This window comes from Pipra filicauda, unplaced genomic scaffold, assembly GCF_003945595.2.
Source record: "Pipra filicauda isolate LSUMZ 115617 unplaced genomic scaffold, ASM394559v2 scaffold1_size10287979_pilon, whole genome shotgun sequence".
NCBI classification, from domain to species: domain Eukaryota; kingdom Metazoa; phylum Chordata; class Aves; order Passeriformes; family Pipridae; genus Pipra; species Pipra filicauda.
Window position 1 is genome coordinate 6,144,878 of NW_024104310.1, and position 17,171 is coordinate 6,162,048.

Consider the following 17,171-nt stretch of genomic DNA (forward strand, 5'->3'; position numbering starts at 1 on the left):
AGGAAAGGGTAAGAGGGCTAATCATGAATGTCTAACAGCTCTGACATCCCTTTGATGTGGGGTCCCTTCAGATAGAGGGCAGTTACCCAGAGCTGACCTCTCCTGGTTGAACCACCCAGAGGAAGAAGGGACATCCCCTTGGCCAGGTGGGCCCAGCCTGTGTCAGGCCTGCTTTGGGTCTGTGTAGCAGCAGTTCAAGCTGACACAGCTGAACTGGAGAGGAAAGAGGGCCAAAGTTTCAGGCCCTGCCTCCTATGCCCAACCAAGCACTGCCACAGACTCTTTACATGTCCTTGGGTGAGTCACTTAGCTTCTCTGGTCCTACCTACAACAGCGTTTTGTTAGGTCAGAGATGGAGCTTAAGACGCTCTGATCTGCTGATACAGGAACCACAAACTCACCCCTGATGTGTCAGTGGGACATTACTCTCAGCTGGTCATCTGAACTGCTTTCCAGAAAAAAACCACCTTTTCCCAGCAGAAGCCTCATTTCAGGTTTTATGCCTGAACCAGCTCCTGAGGATTTCGGCCTAAAAGCTCCATGGAGAATCACGGAATGGTTTGTACTGGAAGGGACCTTATAGGTCATCTAGTTCCAACCCCACTTCCATTGGCAGAGACACCTTCCACTACACCAGGTTGCTCAAAGCCTGAAGCTGAGGAGTTTTGTGGTCCAGAGCTCCATCTCACAGCAATGGAAACTTGTATGAAAGAAACCAGAGTCCTCATAAACATACATAATTTAAAAGTTAAAAAACACTGTGCAGCAGGACAAGGACATTGATTTCCAACTATATAACAACATTAGGTATGAGAAACACAATCACTACACTGAAATACATGTCCAAATCCTGCCTGACACATGTGGCAGGACTGTGTCTTGTTTAGCATCCTCTGTAAAATACCAAATACACATTTGGCATGCCAAATTCCAGAATGCCTTTCAAGAGTCAGGACCCCCCTCCTCACAAAACATCAGTCACACACTTTCTAAACAGAATATATTCAGCATTCAGTGATGGTCAGAGGAAAAATCATGTTTGGCCAAGGCAGAAGCACCTCAAGCACACACAGCACTGCATTAACCACGATGTTAATATACTGCACTAGGAAGCTTTAGACACTGAGACATCAAAACCTTTGGCTTATCTAGCTCAGGTTTACAGCAAGCAGGAAGTACAATAAAACAATAGCTGTCACGGCAGAAGCCAGGGTTTCAGTTCACTAAGCAGATAGTTAGAAGAACAGTGATAATCTATATTGTTGCACTGTTCACTCCTTAATCTGCTGGTCTGATAGAACTTAATTACAGCTTCTATAAAACAAGGCTCCTCCTGCCTGCCCTCCCCCTCCCACCTGCTTACAGACCAGGCATAACTCAGGTTTGCTGGTTTAAAAGGGCAGAAAGACTTTTTGATAAAATCTAAAGAGCCTGGGTGGGTAAACGGCTGTTTCCCATTTCCACCTGCCCTCTCTATCCACGGAAATCAAGGGACTGGCATCCACTTGGGCTGTGTCTCCAGAGAGCAGGAACCAGCAGTGAGTTCGTAGCCAGGCACAAAAGTTTTGAAACTGTTTCCTCTTTTGTCTGGTGAATGCAAACTGTGAGTGGTTCCCTGGGCTCTTACAGCAACAGGCAACACACCCCTGAACAGTGCTAAAATCTGGCAGGAAAAGGGTACTGCCCTCCCCAAACCCCTTCAACCAGCGGCAGTTCAGAGAGCTCAGCCACAGATTTGGGAAACGACCCTTTGCCAAAGATCTCCCACATCCTTTGATGCCTCCAACGAAGCGCTTTACACATCTGGCATGTGGTTACAGGCAAATGAAAGGAAAAGAAACCTCGGGAACTTAAAAATAACGCTGGAGTTGTCTTTAGGGTGGAGCACTGCCTCTGCACGGGGAAAAGACGCAGAAACGAAGCAGCTGCCAGCCCTGTGCCGAGGCTGTGGCCAACCTGTCCCTTACCCAGCCTGATGCCATTCAACGCGGCCACTCGACGGCTCTGCTCCAGTAGCATGTTTTCCTGGGATACGGTGCGCTTGGGCTGCCTTCGGATGCACTGCATGATCCAGCGTGGGGCTCAGGGAGAGGCGTCGGGTGCCGGGAAGGATGGGGGGCCACGCCACCCCTGCAGGGATCCCTGCTCATCCAGGAGCCTCCGGCGTGCGCGGTGTCAAACGGGGCTCCAAGGAGGGAGCGCAGGCAATTGGGGCAGCGAGAGCAGAGGAAGGCAGGGGAGGGCAGAGTCCGGCTGGGGGTGGGACTGTGGGAAGTCTCTCCTCCCGCTTTGCTCACCAGCACACGCTGGATGCAAAATTAAACCGAGGAGACTGCCGGCAGCTGCCCAGGTAGAAGGAACAAGTTTTCCAGCAGTCGTACGCCAGTGGGTTTTTACGCATCATTTCCAGAGGCTGGAGAAGTCCCAGATATTGTTTGTGGCTCCTAATCAGTGCCTTGGGCTTGTCAGCTTATCCTGCCCACGAACGCCTGGATCAGGGCGAGCTTGGCTCCACCCTTTCTCTTCTGTGCCTGGCTGCTCCGTGCTTGTTCCCACTGACAGGGACTGAAGACGAAGCTAAAACCTCTCTGCCAGGGCAGATCTGGCCAAAAAGCTGCTCGGAAACTGTGTTTTAATGTTGTTCTTTTTCCACCTACAGAAGAGTATTTTCCTAAGAGTCCGAAGAGTGTCTTCTCTGCCACCGATTTCCTGTGTGACTTGAGTGAGTCACTTACCCTGCATTTCTGCATAGCTTTGGGTTTGTTCTTGTTATTCAGATTTACCCTGCACTCTGATACAGGAATAAGCCCCTTCAGGCATTTAACAGGTCACTGATTACACAAATCAGAGAATAATTCAAGGTGGAATGGACCTCTGAGGCTCTCCAGAGTCAATCACCCAACTCAAATTGGGGTCACCTTCAAAGGTAGACTTGGTTGCTCACAGCCTTGTTCAGGTGAGTTTGGATATCTCTAAGGACAGAGACTCCACGGCCAATTAAGCTCCCTGTCCAAGAGCTTAGATGTTCTCAGTGAAGAATTTGTTCTTTATGACCGGTATAAATTTCCTTTGCTGAAACTCACAACCATTCCCCGTTGTCCTGGCAATGGCTGGGACAAAAATCTATCTCTTCCCTAGCCATGACCATTTCTGCAGTGATGTACAGCAGTTATATACACACCTTGTCACAGACTATCTTTTTTTGTCATTGCCTTTGTCAGCTGCTGCCCTGCCAGGCAAGCAAGAGTGAAGTACTGAAGGGAAAGAGGTCAAACTGGGGTGAATGTCCCTTACTGCAGAACCAGCATATGCCCAAGAAGCTTGACATCAAACCACATGTCACTGTTCCTGCTGCAAACCTAATCAAAGGCTCTCCCATCACCAGCCCCTCATCATATTCAATTCAGGTTTCAGAAACATTATCTCTGTTTCTGGTATCTGTTTATCCAGTCATCTTCCCCTTCTTTCTCTGCAGTCTGAAGGAAGCCCTACCAACCCCCACAGAGAAGCACAGAGGACTGGGTTATTTGACCAGCACAAGGACAGGGTCAGAATCATTAATCGCTGCCATACACCACATGTAAGAAACTCTGAGGACAAGGCAGGGCATTGCATGGCCTTGAGCAGCAATACATCTAATAAAGCTTTATTTACACACAGCCACTGCAAATCACAGACAGTGAATGGAAATAAAGGCCATTTCTGGAGGGGGCATTGCTGAACTTGTTAGCCAGGCAGGCAGTGGGTGTTTGAGGAAACACCTCCAGCCTTTCTGGGCCCCCTGCACATGCAGGGTTTGGGTGTCAGAGCCATAACCTTCACAGCACTCCCTGGGAGCTCTGGTTTTGCCCTGGTGAGGAGGTGGGCACCATTATGCAGTGGCTAGATGATATTTATTAGCTATCAGTCTCTGAGCAACTCCCATATTTCACATTTTACTGGAGAGGACTGATCTAATTAACGGAGTAGGGAAGACCCTCCTGTAATTGCCTTAGCAAAACAATTTGTTTCTACACACCAACTGTTCTGTCCAGCAGCAGAGTCCCAGAGGGATTGATCTGGGAGCACACAGAGCCCTTGTGCTTCATTTTCTCATTAATTTTTAATAGCAGTGCCAGTGACAGCCCTGCTCAAAGCTTTCCAGGCCCTCAGAGAACATTTTACTGCACTTATCCCTGAAGTTTGCTCACACACAAAGCACAGGGTCAGCATTCAATGAGTTTAGATACCTCTCCAGAACAGCAACGCGCGAGTTTCGCTGTCGTGAAGGCTTCAGAGGTATAAGATGGTTTGAATCAGTTTGTTTTTAAAATGAAGACGAGATCATTGGGCCAGAAATTCCCTGCTTTGGGAAACAACAGAGCTGGACGTGTTGTGGTCTTGAGGTCATTTAAAGACAATGTCACATCTCACAGCAGAAGCCTGAAGGGTGACCCTGGGTTACATGGAATTGTGTCCTGATGTTACATGATGCTGCCATCACGCTCCGGTGCTGGAGGAAGTGATTCCTGCAAATGGCTCATAGAAAAATTCTCCAAGCCTTATTCACTGCAGGTAACACCTGCGTGGGTCATGCAATTTTACCCATATGACCAATCCCACCTAAATAAGTGGCACTGGTCACATGAGTGAAGTTATTCATGTGCCTGTGCCCAGGATGGGGGCTGTGCTGATCATCCCGTCAATTCCAGCTGGATTACTCCCAGAGCAAACAGAAATCGATGTGAATGAGGATGTCAGAACGTGATCCCAAAGTTAACAAAGTGCTTGAATATCCAGGAAACAGGCACTTGAGATAGAGTGGCTGTAGAGTCTGGTAGGAAATGGGCTATGTGAAAACACTGTAATGCGCAGGCTGGTCTTCAGATGATTTTCCAAAATGAATTAATCTCCATCACATCCTTATACAAAGGAGCTCAGGAAGCACTATTACCACTTCACAGAGAAAGGAGCAGGATGTTTTTTCATCTCTTTGGGGATGGACATGTTCTCCCATCACCATCATGTTTGGGCAACACCAAAAGTGGTGCAACACTAATTCTGATCATAGTCTCTCTACTGACACAAACGACGTGACAAAACTCAGCTGCTGATTTGCCCAGACTTGAGATAATTTAGGACTGGAATGAAAATACCTGTACTGGTGATGACCTCACCACTTCCCCATCACGTCATGCACATGATGCAAATTATTATGACTCGTAATACCTATGGCAGCTACATAACAAACAACAAATGTCATGCTAAGGGGAGATTTTGCCACTAAAGAGGCCAAAGGTTGTGCCTTGCTCTGTAGTTGTTACCCAGAAGAAAAATTTGGGTCTGTTTAACATAACGCTGTTCTTCCTGCAGAAGAACATGACAGCAAGGTTCCTTCCATGTCTTCAAGGTCCCACCTGCCCTGCCTTTCCTTCTGGAGTCCTTTCTTCACTTCATCCATGCCCTCCCACATCCCACCCATAGAAACCTTCCTTTTCCTTCCTTCCTTCCTTGTTACCCCCAGAACACCACTCACTGCTCTCAGCTCTATTCTCCTTGTCACACCTCACCATCTCCAAGGACCAGGCCTTGCTGCTGGCCCAGCTTCTCACCTCCAACAAAAAATGCCAGTGGCTCCTCTACACCACCACTCCCCCTCTTGCTCCCTGTGGGGAAGTGGGGATCGTGGAGCAGGTGCTGGGACCAGACTCATCAGTGCATCCCTGGCCAAAGGTGATGCTGTGCTTGTTGTCAGTGGGTGCATCTCCTGTGCATGTGGTATGTACCAAGTTCCACCTTGTGGTGACACTGAGAATGGGCTTCTCCACCAGCAAACCTCTTCTCCCTTTCACTGGCTTTTCTTGCCCACTCCCCTCCCAGGGTGCTTGAGAGGTCCTGCTGAGCTGGGGCAGAAACCGTGTATATGAAACCTTAACATTTCATATAGGAGGAGTTCTCCTGAGTCTCATGTGGTTGTCCTCCAAGTCACTGCCTGAAGACTCCCTCCACTGGCACACTGGAGCTGTGTGATGGGCAGGTTTCTGGTGCACTGAGATCAGTGCTTTCGCCCTGCCCAATATTTCTCAGCCCCACTTTCTCTCTGTATCCTTTGTCCATCTCACCTTGTCTGCAAGGTCTCTGGGAGGAGAATGGCCCCTTCTCCAGCTCTGATGAGTCCGTGCAGCCCATCTTCCCCCAGAACAGGCTGACTATATCCAGACTGCCCTCTGGGAAGGACTGCAGGCCCATCACCCAGATCATGCCATGTTGGATCAAAACCATGCTGGGGAATGTGCTGGAAGTTAAACAGTGCAGAGCCCTGGCCCTGGTTTGTATAAGCAAAGCCAGGCTGCCTGCCCAGACATTTCACAGAAAGCTCAAATCATGACCTTTATTTGTGAATATCTTCATATATCTTCCTGCCAGTCAGGTCACTCACAGGGAGCTTGGATCAGTGCATGGAACAGGCTGTGACCCATCAAAAGCTACTGCCCCGCACTCTTGATGAAATCCAGGTAAAACACTCAATTAAAGTTCATCGTACTCAGGAATCCAAAACCTGACTGAAGGTTTGGTTTGGTCCTTCCACTGGTCCCTCCCTCCATCAGGGTACACACAGAGATTTTGGCTGCAGAGTGAGAGACACTAAAACAAACACTAGCTTGCAGTAAATTACAGCTTTTCCAGTAGGTGGTGTGTAAAGAAAGCAATTGAAAAGAAGGACATCAACTTGATGGATAGGACCAGGACCAACAGGGAGGAGCACTCATGCAGTTTAGTTGCCTGACTCCCAAGTCATGTTTCTGAGCACTTGCTGATGAAGATGTTCTCTTCATAAACCCAAAGTCAGTTGTAGGTGGGTCCCAGCTTCACTTTTTTTTAAGGTCATTTAACAGTTTTTCACAATATTTTCTTCAGGAGATGAAATGTCTTCCATAGGTGAAATGCAAGTCATTCTCGACATTCTGTAGCAGGGTAAAATTCATGCAATAATTAAATTGCACAACTGAATTATGCAAAACTAGGGGAAAAAATATTTTTTCCTAAGTGATTTATCTGGAATTTCTCTAACTCTAGCCAAAAACACCCCATGAGATTTGTTGTGTGGTACCTCAATACAGGGCTTTAAAAGGTACCATGTGAGGGGCAGACCGAGATGTGAGAATTTCCCTCCACACAATGTCCAGACTGGCCTATTTAAGGTGTGGAGGTATCTCAGGTTAGAAGAAACTGTGGCAAAATCTTCTCTACCTGCATAAAGAAAAAGAGAAACCTCTTTGTTTGACCGAGGTCTGCAGCCTTCTGTTCTGGTGGACTTGGCCGATAAGGACTGAGACCCTCCACCCATGGGAAGGACCTCAGAGATAAGACTGGGTGTCAGTCTCACAGTATTCAGATACCTACAGTGCACTGAACAAGGGGCCAGGAGAAGACAGGGCACAATTCACCTGTCTAGATCCCTATAAGCCTAAAATTTCTACCACACCTCTATGTCTAGCCAGCTGAATCCCACGCTGGGTGATCAAATCACCAAATATTCATCTGCAGCTTTCCTTCAAAAATACCTGTTCAAATATTTTGATCTTCCTCTAAAGAAAACTGTACTTTGGTCCCAAATCATCAACAGCTTTGGTTCCCAGAGCTGCTTATCCAGGCAGCTGAGTTTCCTGATCTTGCACAAACTATCTCTTTCCCACACACCTCTCCCTCTTGCTTTTCCCTGTGGTTGGTTCTATCCTTTCATCTCTGCTACCTGCAGCAGTTTTCCAAGTGTCTGCATTTCCTTCTCCCTCCTCTTTCACTTCCTCATTAAAATCCATTTTTCCCCAAGCATCTTCTTTCCCCAACTCAGCTGCTTTTGGGCCTGATGTCAGAGCTTTACATGCTGACAACAACCTCAGGAACTGTGGGTTTTGTTTTACTAAAAGACATTGCTCAGACTGAAAATTTAGCAGGTTTTGTGTCAAAATAAAAAAGACAAAATTAATTTTACTTGTCTTGTCTGAAAAAGAGACAAGTTGCCCGGGTAATGTACTGAGAAGTGTCAGTATCCCAAATCCTCCTGCACTGCTAGGAACACTATGGCTCATAAAACTCCCACATAGAGCATCAGGCATAACCTGGATCAAAGGGGTGTGCTGGGAGCATTTTGTTGGTAGGAAAGGAGATCAAAGTCACCAGCTGCTCCAGAGCAGATCCCAGCTGATCCCAAGTCACATTATCTCCACCCATGGTGGTTGAAGCCCAGAAGGAGCCTCCTCAGAGCTCCCAGCTCAGAAGGGCAGGTGGAGATGATTCATTTGGAAATTTCAATATAGACATTAATCCTGAGGACTTGCTGACAGAATAACACAAGGAAACAGCCTGTTTTGTAGGATTTTACTAACCCTTCCCTGCTGATTCTCACCCTGGGCTGTGGCTGAGGGCATTCCCATCCTTGGACTGTGGCATTCCCTACACAATATACACAGTGTCTTGTGTGAAACAGTCAGTGTATAAGAATAAGGCATAGTACAAATTAGCTATTCTATAATCTGTGCAAGCACAAGGGCTCCCAGTTCAGAAACAGACCAACTTCACGAGGTAAGAGAAAGGTTATTAATAGCCCACATTAATTCTGACATGGTAAATACAGCTGTTGTTGTTTCTATGTTGGGGGGGGGGGGGAAAGAGAAAAACGGAAAGAAAGAATCTGAGTTTCAACATGCATCCAGGGACAAAACACGTCTACAACCCACAGCATCAGAAATTTCTTACAAACTACATAGCACAAGCCTGATCCTGCTAACAAATCCACATGTGAGCAACTTCTCTTGTCTAAGTGGTCTGGCATTTGGAGTGACTTTGGCACTTGTGTGTCTGTGTTACGTGTCAAGGAATTTCAGTAAATACTTTTTGAAATTCTTGGCTCTTTCAACATTTGTGTATTTTTCTGCTTGAGACAAGAAAATAGATTAAGAGCCACTGAATTCTCCTCGGTCCCTAACCCCAGAAGACTAAATAATATTCTCTGAAAAATAACCCACAGGCCAGAATGGGAAATGTTTTAATAGTTCCAGATGTGTTTCTTAGCTTTCTTTCCCCAGTGGCTGTATAATGAATGAGATACCTACAAAAAGTATAACATTAACCTCTGGTTCACCTTCCTGTTGGATTTTTAGCATCTGGGAGAATCGGAGGGAAGATTTCTTGAGCCTGCGGGAATCTTTTCACAATTCTCCTGGTAACACTAAATTGATTATGTTTATGTGCAATCACTTATAGCTCTGTTAGTTTATTTTTGTTTATAGCTCAACTGCAGTAAGAAAGCAACTATGTCATGAAATAAAAATAAGTACTCCAAGCTTTTCCCATTTCTGTGGGATCACAATAGCCCATTTCAATCTGTAGCTATCAGCTATCACAGCCCTGAGTTTTTTCTGCTCATTAGAGTAAGTAAAACACAATGAAGGGGTAACAAAGCAATACATAAAGTCAGTTGAGGGAATAAGGGGGGATATTTCATTACCCTGTGCATCAGACAAGCCTCCCAGACCTGGTATGATTGAATCTTCTTAAATCTCATTTGCTGAAAGGGCAGAGAGGATTTCTTCTTTTTTTAGAAACATTACTTATTTTGTACTTAATATTTACAGAGTCTTGGGGACAGACCCTGAGCCGAGGTGTTTATCCAGGCTCTGTTTTCTTCACCAGAGCCCGCAAAGTTTACTGAGCAGAGCACCCATCCCGCTCTGTTTCACCAGAAAGGGGAGGAGATTTGGATCCACTTTTCTGAACTTGCAGACACTTACCCTGCCAAGACACCCTTCCTACCAACAGAGCTCACCCTATTAACAGAGAAAAATCTGTCATCTCTCTCTAACAGCGGGTAAATGCTGCCTTACTTCCAAATGAGAGAATGGGGAGGCGAAGGACAGGGGAGAAGAGAGGAGGAAAAATAAAGCTCTTGGACATGATAAGAGAGCCGAAACGCAAGAACGTTTCCCCAGACTTACTGTTGCAAGCGAGGAATGTGCCATTCGATTCCATGGCTGCAGAACAAGCCGACGAGCAGCAGCAGGAAGGGCTCCGGCGAACAGCTGTGCCCAGAAGTTAGCGCTGGTGGAAGCCAGAGCTGCGAGGCTCCCGCCGCTCCCCGCTCCAGTGATCCCCAACGTCAGCTCCCTTCGGAGAGGCCTGCTCCTTCCCCTTGGCTGGAATTGCGTCTTCGCTATGACTCCTCATTTATTTCTCTCCCGCATCCGCACGCCGCTGCCTTGCCCGGCGCACCGACTGCGGCCAAGCGCCCGAGCCCCAGCGCTGGCCCTGGCTCCTCCCTGCTCCATCTGGCGTCTTCACCGCTGGCCCAGCCTCCTGCTGCTGCTGCTACTGCTGCTACTGCTGCTGAACCCTCACAATGATGCTTCTTTGCTTCTTTTCCTGCCGCTGCCACATTTTCCTTCTCCGCTCCTTCCTGGCGCGGCTTCCAGAAGACACTGAGTGCTGCGAGTCCATCCTTGGTGGTCCCCAAGTCAAGGAAAGGGACTTAAGCAGATGCCACAGACCAGAGTTTAGGGCTAAAGAGCTTTTAGGTGCTGGTGGGGGTATAATTCTTTTCACAAGGGAAAAAAACAGGTCAGAACTTGCCAGTGTGGAAATAGAAGCTGTGACCACAAACGCTCACAGAGGAATGAGCTCAGGGCAGAAGAAAAGTTATGAGCTTTGCATTTGAGACAGTGAGACAGAAAAACTAGAGTTTTACTGGAGTTTTCACTGTCCTGAGGCTTTTACTGAGTGGAACTGATTTCTTCCACTCTGTCCCCTCCTTCTGAGTTAGATATTTCCAAGGAGTAGAAAGATACTGCTTGCAAACAGGGAAAGAAAAGGAATCCAGTGTGGGAAAATAAAGTTTCTCTCTACTTTAATGTTTTTAGTTATTGTTTTGCTGTTGTTTATTTACATTTCTGGCTATTTAGGTTTTCCTGATGCAAACACTTGATGGAGTTATTGGTAGATTCAGGTCCCTCACTCCTCAGCAGCTGTAAAACCGGCAGCTCCGCTGACAGAAGGGAAAAGTCCCTCTCTGATGGTGACAGATCTGGGAAACATGTGGTGAAAAATACTTTGGGACTAGGACAGTTTGTCCCTCCCTGCCAGGAATTGGACTGCTCCTCTGAGAGCCCAGACCTCGCTCTCGGAGAGTTTTACAGTCCACAAATATAAGGCTGCTGCCACCACCCAAGGAAAACTGCCCTAATATAGCAAAACTTGTGTTAGTACAAAACTAACAAAACCAAGCAAGTGAAGGTAAAAAGGAACAGAGATTTCACCCCATGACTCTTCTAAAGTCCACTCTTTTATCCCATGGCCACTAGCACGGGGAAGGGGTTCATCTCCCACTAGACACTTCCCAAAGGACCCAGAAAGGAGCATTCCTTTTTCAAACCCACAGACATTGACTGCAATGGGGCAAACTGTTTGGCAGCAAGGTCGGCTGCTGGCAGGCAGGACAGCAGCTGGAAGCACCCAAGAGATTCCTGGTACAGCCTTAAAAGCCTAGAGGCAGGGGGATTTTGGGAGGACACCTCCACAGCTTGTCACCCTTTCAGCTGATGGGGAAGAGTACTGGAGGGAGTGTACAGGAAGACTGGTGGATGAGCCAGCCAGACTGGAAACTCCAGTAAAGCTGAGGTGATGAGGACACGATGGCTTTCACAAAGGAGAAAAAGTAAGGAAGGGCAGTTTGAAAGTCGTGATGGAAAACAGCATTATAGTAACTCCTTCACTCTTCCCTGTATCACACCAGTCCTATGAGGAGAGGCTGAGGGAGCTGGGGTTGTTCAGCCTGGAGAAGAGGAGGCTCAGGGGAGACCTCATCACTCTCTACAACTCCCTGACAAGAGGTTGTAGCCAGGTGGGGGTTGATCTCTTCTCCCAGGCAGCTATCAGCAAGACGAGAGGGCACAGTCTTAAGCTCTGCCAGGGGAGGTTTAGGTTGGATATTAGGAAGAAATTTTTTACAGAGAGGGTAATCAGACATTGGAATGGGCTGCCCAGGGAGGTGGTGGATTCACCATCCCTGGAGGTTTTTAAGCTGAGACTGGATGTGGCATCAGTGCCATGGTCTGGTAGCCACAGTGGGGTTGGATCAAGGATTGGACTTGATGATCTCAGAGGTCTTTTCCAACCCATTTGATTCTATGATTATATGATTCTATGATCCTATGATTCTATGATCCCATCCTCACATTGCCTGACACAAGCCCCTCCATTGGAGATGGACTGACCAGTGTCCCTATGCCCTCTGTGGCAAAGAGGGGAGTCTAACAGAGCTACATTAGTCCCTAAAATTATTCAGACCATATTGTGGATAGAACCCCTTCACAGCAGTGTAGGGCATGACAGCGCCAGGACGTGACCATCACTCTGCTGTGAACACCACTGTGATTGCACCCAACGCCTCAGGCTGGACAGAGCATCCACAAGTGAGCAGGACTGAGTTTCTCTGCCATCATTCTTTGAGATTTGAAGATGATCCTCTGCATTTACCCCTTCATGATCACTGTAGCTTCTTGTGTTTCCTTCTTTCCATGCTGCCTTCTCCGTGATCATAGCAGCAGTGGTAGTAGAAATGGTGCCTATCAGGAGGTTTCACAGAACCTTGCTCAACTTTTCACTTTTCCCCATTACATTTATTCTTCCTGTTCCTGTGCACATCCAGAAGCATTATCACCATTTAGGCTGCTTGGAGCACTTGGGGACCTTTCTGCCACCCTAAGCTAAGTCATCACCATTTCTAAACCCTTGATGGGCTTGAGGTGTGTGTGCTCAGAGGAAGTCTGGCACTCACAGACAGTCTTGCATTTCTTGCATTCATCAGAAAGTGCAGCAGTCACCATCGGAGCACTGATATGCTGCAGCAAACACCCAGAATCTGAGATTTCACAGCATAGGTCTCATCAGAGCCTTGTTTCAGAAGGCAACAGTCCTTTGAGTTGTATTCCTGCATGTGCTTGAATTACCTTTCCTTTGCATTGCTGAAACCAATATATATGCAAAATAACAATGAAACCAAAGTGACGTGAGCAGCTACTGGGCTCCTGCGAGCTGCAGAAACCCTACTAATAAAAAATTCTCCAAACAACATAGCAGTGTAAGAGTGTCATATGAATGTGCCTTTTTTCTTGTCCACGCCATAATTTCTGAGCTCATCAAGAAGCAGAGTCAGGGCATTTCTAGGCCTAGAGACAGGCTGGGGCATTGGTACTGCCTTCCCAAAGCCAAGCTGCACCTGAAGAGTACAAAGTCAGCGCCATGATATTTTACTGAGGGACAAGGCCTAAAGCCAGGACACATCTTGATTAACCCACTTGCTCTCCAGCCATAGAGATGAGGTTGGAAGGAGTTAAATGTCAGGCAGGCTGGGTGAGGAGCCTCTGTAACACACCCTCCAACACAGATGTCCGTATGCAAAGGCGCCAAGATCATCTGGAGCTGTGCAAAGTCAAGGAGATCTCCCATTTCTCGCACCCCTACACGCCTTTGCATTCTCCTCCTTTGTTTTGCACACACAGCCCAGCCCAGGCAGCAAAGGGCATTTGCAGAGCTCAAAGCCAGAAGTGTTTGCAGGGCTCAATTCCACAGTGAACCGTAAATCTCAGCAAACCGAAAGCAAAGCAGTTTACCTGTCTCCACTCCGAGGGCATGACTCAAGTGTTGATTTAATTGCACACAGTGGAAGGAGCAGATTTTCATCTCAGAGGAATGCTACACCACCCCAACACTGAGTCTTTCCAATGGAGAAGATGCCTTCTGGCTCCCTCTGCCCTTCAGACTCTCACACACACCCTCTTCACCCCACCGAAATGTTCCCAGACGCCTCTCCAGAGCGTAACAGCCAAGGGCTTTGTTTGCTTTGCTAAAAGGACTCAGGGTTTCTGCCACAGTGTCACAATGTAAGAATCATTTCGGGGTTACATGGCCAGCAGGGAGCTTTGGCAACCACGTGGGGCTCTTTTGGCAGCAGGAGAATTACGGAAACCAGCACAAAAGAAAATGTCATATTAAATAGAGTTCATGTCAATGCAGAAGCGGGTCTGGAATTCTCAAACACTTTAGTAATGATCTGGCTGTTCACTGAAATGTTTTGGGGTTTTTTTTATGTCTTTTCCCAGTCTGTTTACTGGTTTAGATGGGGTGTGTTACAATCCTCAGAACATCAGGTGTCTCTACATCCAGCTCTCATATAAACAGATTCATAGAATCCTGGAATGGTTTGGGTTGGAAGGGACCTTGAAGATCCATCTAGTTCCAACCCCCCTGCCATGGGCAGGGACACCTTCCATGGGGCTAAATAAGTCAATAATAGATAGACAGCAAAATGTAAAATTGTCAGCTGTCTTTTACGCTTTGAGAACTGCTCAGGGCTCTCCCAAAGCAGCCCAGATATCCATGTGAGAGGCCAGCTCCAGCTGCCCTGGTGACTCACCTCCTGTAAAGGCATCATTACTCCTTGGTTATCAGGGCCGTCTTTCATTAGGTGGACACAGTTCTTGCTGCTAATACTCCCCACCCATGCAAGACCTGGGATTCCTAGGGCTGACCCTACCACTGAGGCTGCTCCACCCAATATTTACTTATTGGCAAATTTTCCCAGCACTCACAGGTTTCCAACAGCTGCTGGTCCCTCACCTGCAAGAAACACACTGCAGTGTGGGGAAGAACAGCCTCGTGGCTCAGCAGGAGCTGGTGGAGCTCAGCACCTTTGGAAATCAGGCTCCCTTAGGAGATACCTTGGAAATAGCTCAGGAATGGGATTTATGACTGTCAAGAACAGTGAGATTATTGGGTTTGTGGGCCACTCACTGGACAGAGTAATTCACCAAAGTTTATAAACTAGGCTGGAATGGAATTAACCCCAGTATCACACAGCTCAGGGAACGGGAAGGAACAGCCAGGTGCCTTGTTTATCACCACAGGGAGCTGTGCCAAAATATCTTCAGACTAAATGATATTGATGTCTACATCTGCATTTAAACCATTTATTTCAAGAGTTACTCCCACTTAGGAGAGCAGTGCATGGCCACAGGAAAAGGAAGCAACAGATGCTGGGGTGTGTAAACCTGCTGCTGGCATAATCCTGTACCAGTCCCATTAAAATTAATGAGGTATTTCTGCTTGAACAGAAGATAAATTCAACTTGCTAAGCCAGAAATACGCCTACCTGACTCAGTATATCTTAAGTATTTGGAGAGGTTTTCCCTCCACTTAGTAATCAAGAGCAGTTCTAACCACCAAATAAAGCAATAAAGCAGTCAAAGGAGTCATCTATTACTGTCCAGTCACAATAAAGACTTAAAAAGTTACCAGTTCAACAAATCTCATGTTGATTTTAGGCTGAAAAATTGCATAAAAATTGAATAAAAAGCAAGATTGTGCTTCAGATTTGTAAATAAAAGTCCTAGGTTCCCCTACTTATTCTGAAAAGTTCATTATAACTCTTGGAATTTCAGTATAAAGGAAACAGTTAAATAATTTTACCTCAGTCCATTAGTGCTTGGTATTATTTAGACATTGCATTCATTTTGTCTTCAGACTAATTTTGTGCTGAATGTTTCATTTTATATTTGTTTGCCTCATTTCTGTCACTACAGTATAGATTTATGAGTGTCTGAGAGTCATTTTTGTGCATTTCTATGCTTTAACAAATGTAGGTTTAAGTGAGCCCTCTAATGTTAAATTCCCTGACTTTAAATATTTTGATTTTGGGAGAGTGAAAATATCTTTACTATAGAGTTGTACAGAAAAGTACATTTAGTCTAAACCACTTATAGCGAGACTTTCTGGGGAGAGAGGACCCCAGAGACTTTCTTTTAAAGCTATGAAAATCTCATCTATTAACAATGAATGAGAAGCTTTAAGAAAACATCATGCCTACATTTCATCAGCTTCTCAGTTCAGCACATCAGTAAACAGCACAGATCAGCCACACAATGCTGTGATTTATAACTGTGTCAATGATTTAGTGAGTCTGACCATAATTATGAAGTTACTGTCACATGAATGAGAAACAATCACCTAATTGGGGAAACTAGTGATGTACTAGACTTGCTGGTTTGAATACATTAAGTGGAGTGATTATCTGTTAGGAGAGAAGAACAGCAGGAGACTGGTCCCAGGGTCCTGCCACTTTTATCCATTAATGGCTCCTTCTGATATGTGACAGAATGAGAGGAAATGGCCCCAAGTTGCACCAGGGGAGGTTTAGATTAGATACAAGGAAAATTTGTTTTCTGAAAGAGCGGTCAGACATTGGAGCAGACTCCCCAGGGAAGTGCTGGAGTCAGCATCCCTGGAAGTGTTCAAAAGGAGGGTGGATGTGGCATCTGGGGACCTGGTTTAGTGGTAAACTCAGAGGTGTTGGGTTAATGGTTGGACTCAATGAGCTTGGAGGTTTCCCAGCCTTAGTGATTTCTTTGATTCTATGATCCCAGATCCCAACAGAGCACAGACACTGAGCTTCACAACCACTAACATCCAGGTTAGCACATTTCCAAACTTTAAAGGCCACAGTCACCAGGCCAAATCACCTGCTGTCAGGAATGCTTGACACGTGTCTCTTCTTTCTTGCACCGTTGCCTCTTTCCTGCCCCCAGCACTGGGTTAAGTATGGAGGAGGGTTGATGATTAATGTCATAATGGTTCCTTTTAATATACTTCATCTGTCAGCTTAATTCTCTGCAACTGGGATAATCACAATAATTAGATACAATTGTTCAGATCATTACCTAATTGTGGTTTTTTTCATTGTAGCCAATTCATATGACTTTTAAATGGGCAGAAAAGATGGAAAGTCTGAATTACGCCTATATTTTAGAAAATCCTAGTAGATATAAGAATGCCCCACAATTTTAGACTGCACATGAGGATCTTGTGGTTCTAGAATGTGCAACACAGGTAATCAGGGATGTTCCAAGTAAGGCATTTTTATTTCTGTTCCCAAAGAGTTAAAACTACACTTCACACAAGATCAGTGATATCAGACTTCCCTCCAGCCCCATTTGAACATGAAATGTTCAGTATGAAAATGTTTTTAATTGCTAAAATCTACAAAGCAGATGCTTGTGCAGAAAGTATGTGAGGAATTCCTGTGTCTCCCAGGGTCCTAATGGACAGCCAGCATTTTTGGTGATAATTTATAGTCAGCCATGATC

The 17,171-nt window shown here is 46.2% G+C and overlaps 1 protein-coding gene across 2 annotated transcripts in view; it reads right to left on the reverse strand.

The window, feature by feature from the left end:
* PLCD1 (phospholipase C delta 1) overlaps window positions 1–10,279 on the reverse strand; it is a 52,250-nt gene extending 41,971 nt beyond the window's left edge. The window contains exon 1 of one of the 2 annotated variants that reach the window (XM_027733438.2): window positions 9,975–10,279. In XM_027733438.2, the coding sequence (XP_027589239.1) occupies window positions 9,975–10,008 (34 nt within the window). In that variant the 5' untranslated portion in view covers window positions 10,009–10,279. Of the gene's footprint in view, window positions 1–1,967; window positions 2,159–9,974 lie in introns of those variants that run through there. The other variant, XM_027733437.2, reaches the window with a different exon arrangement.
* Window positions 10,280–17,171: the final 6,892 nt, after the last annotated feature.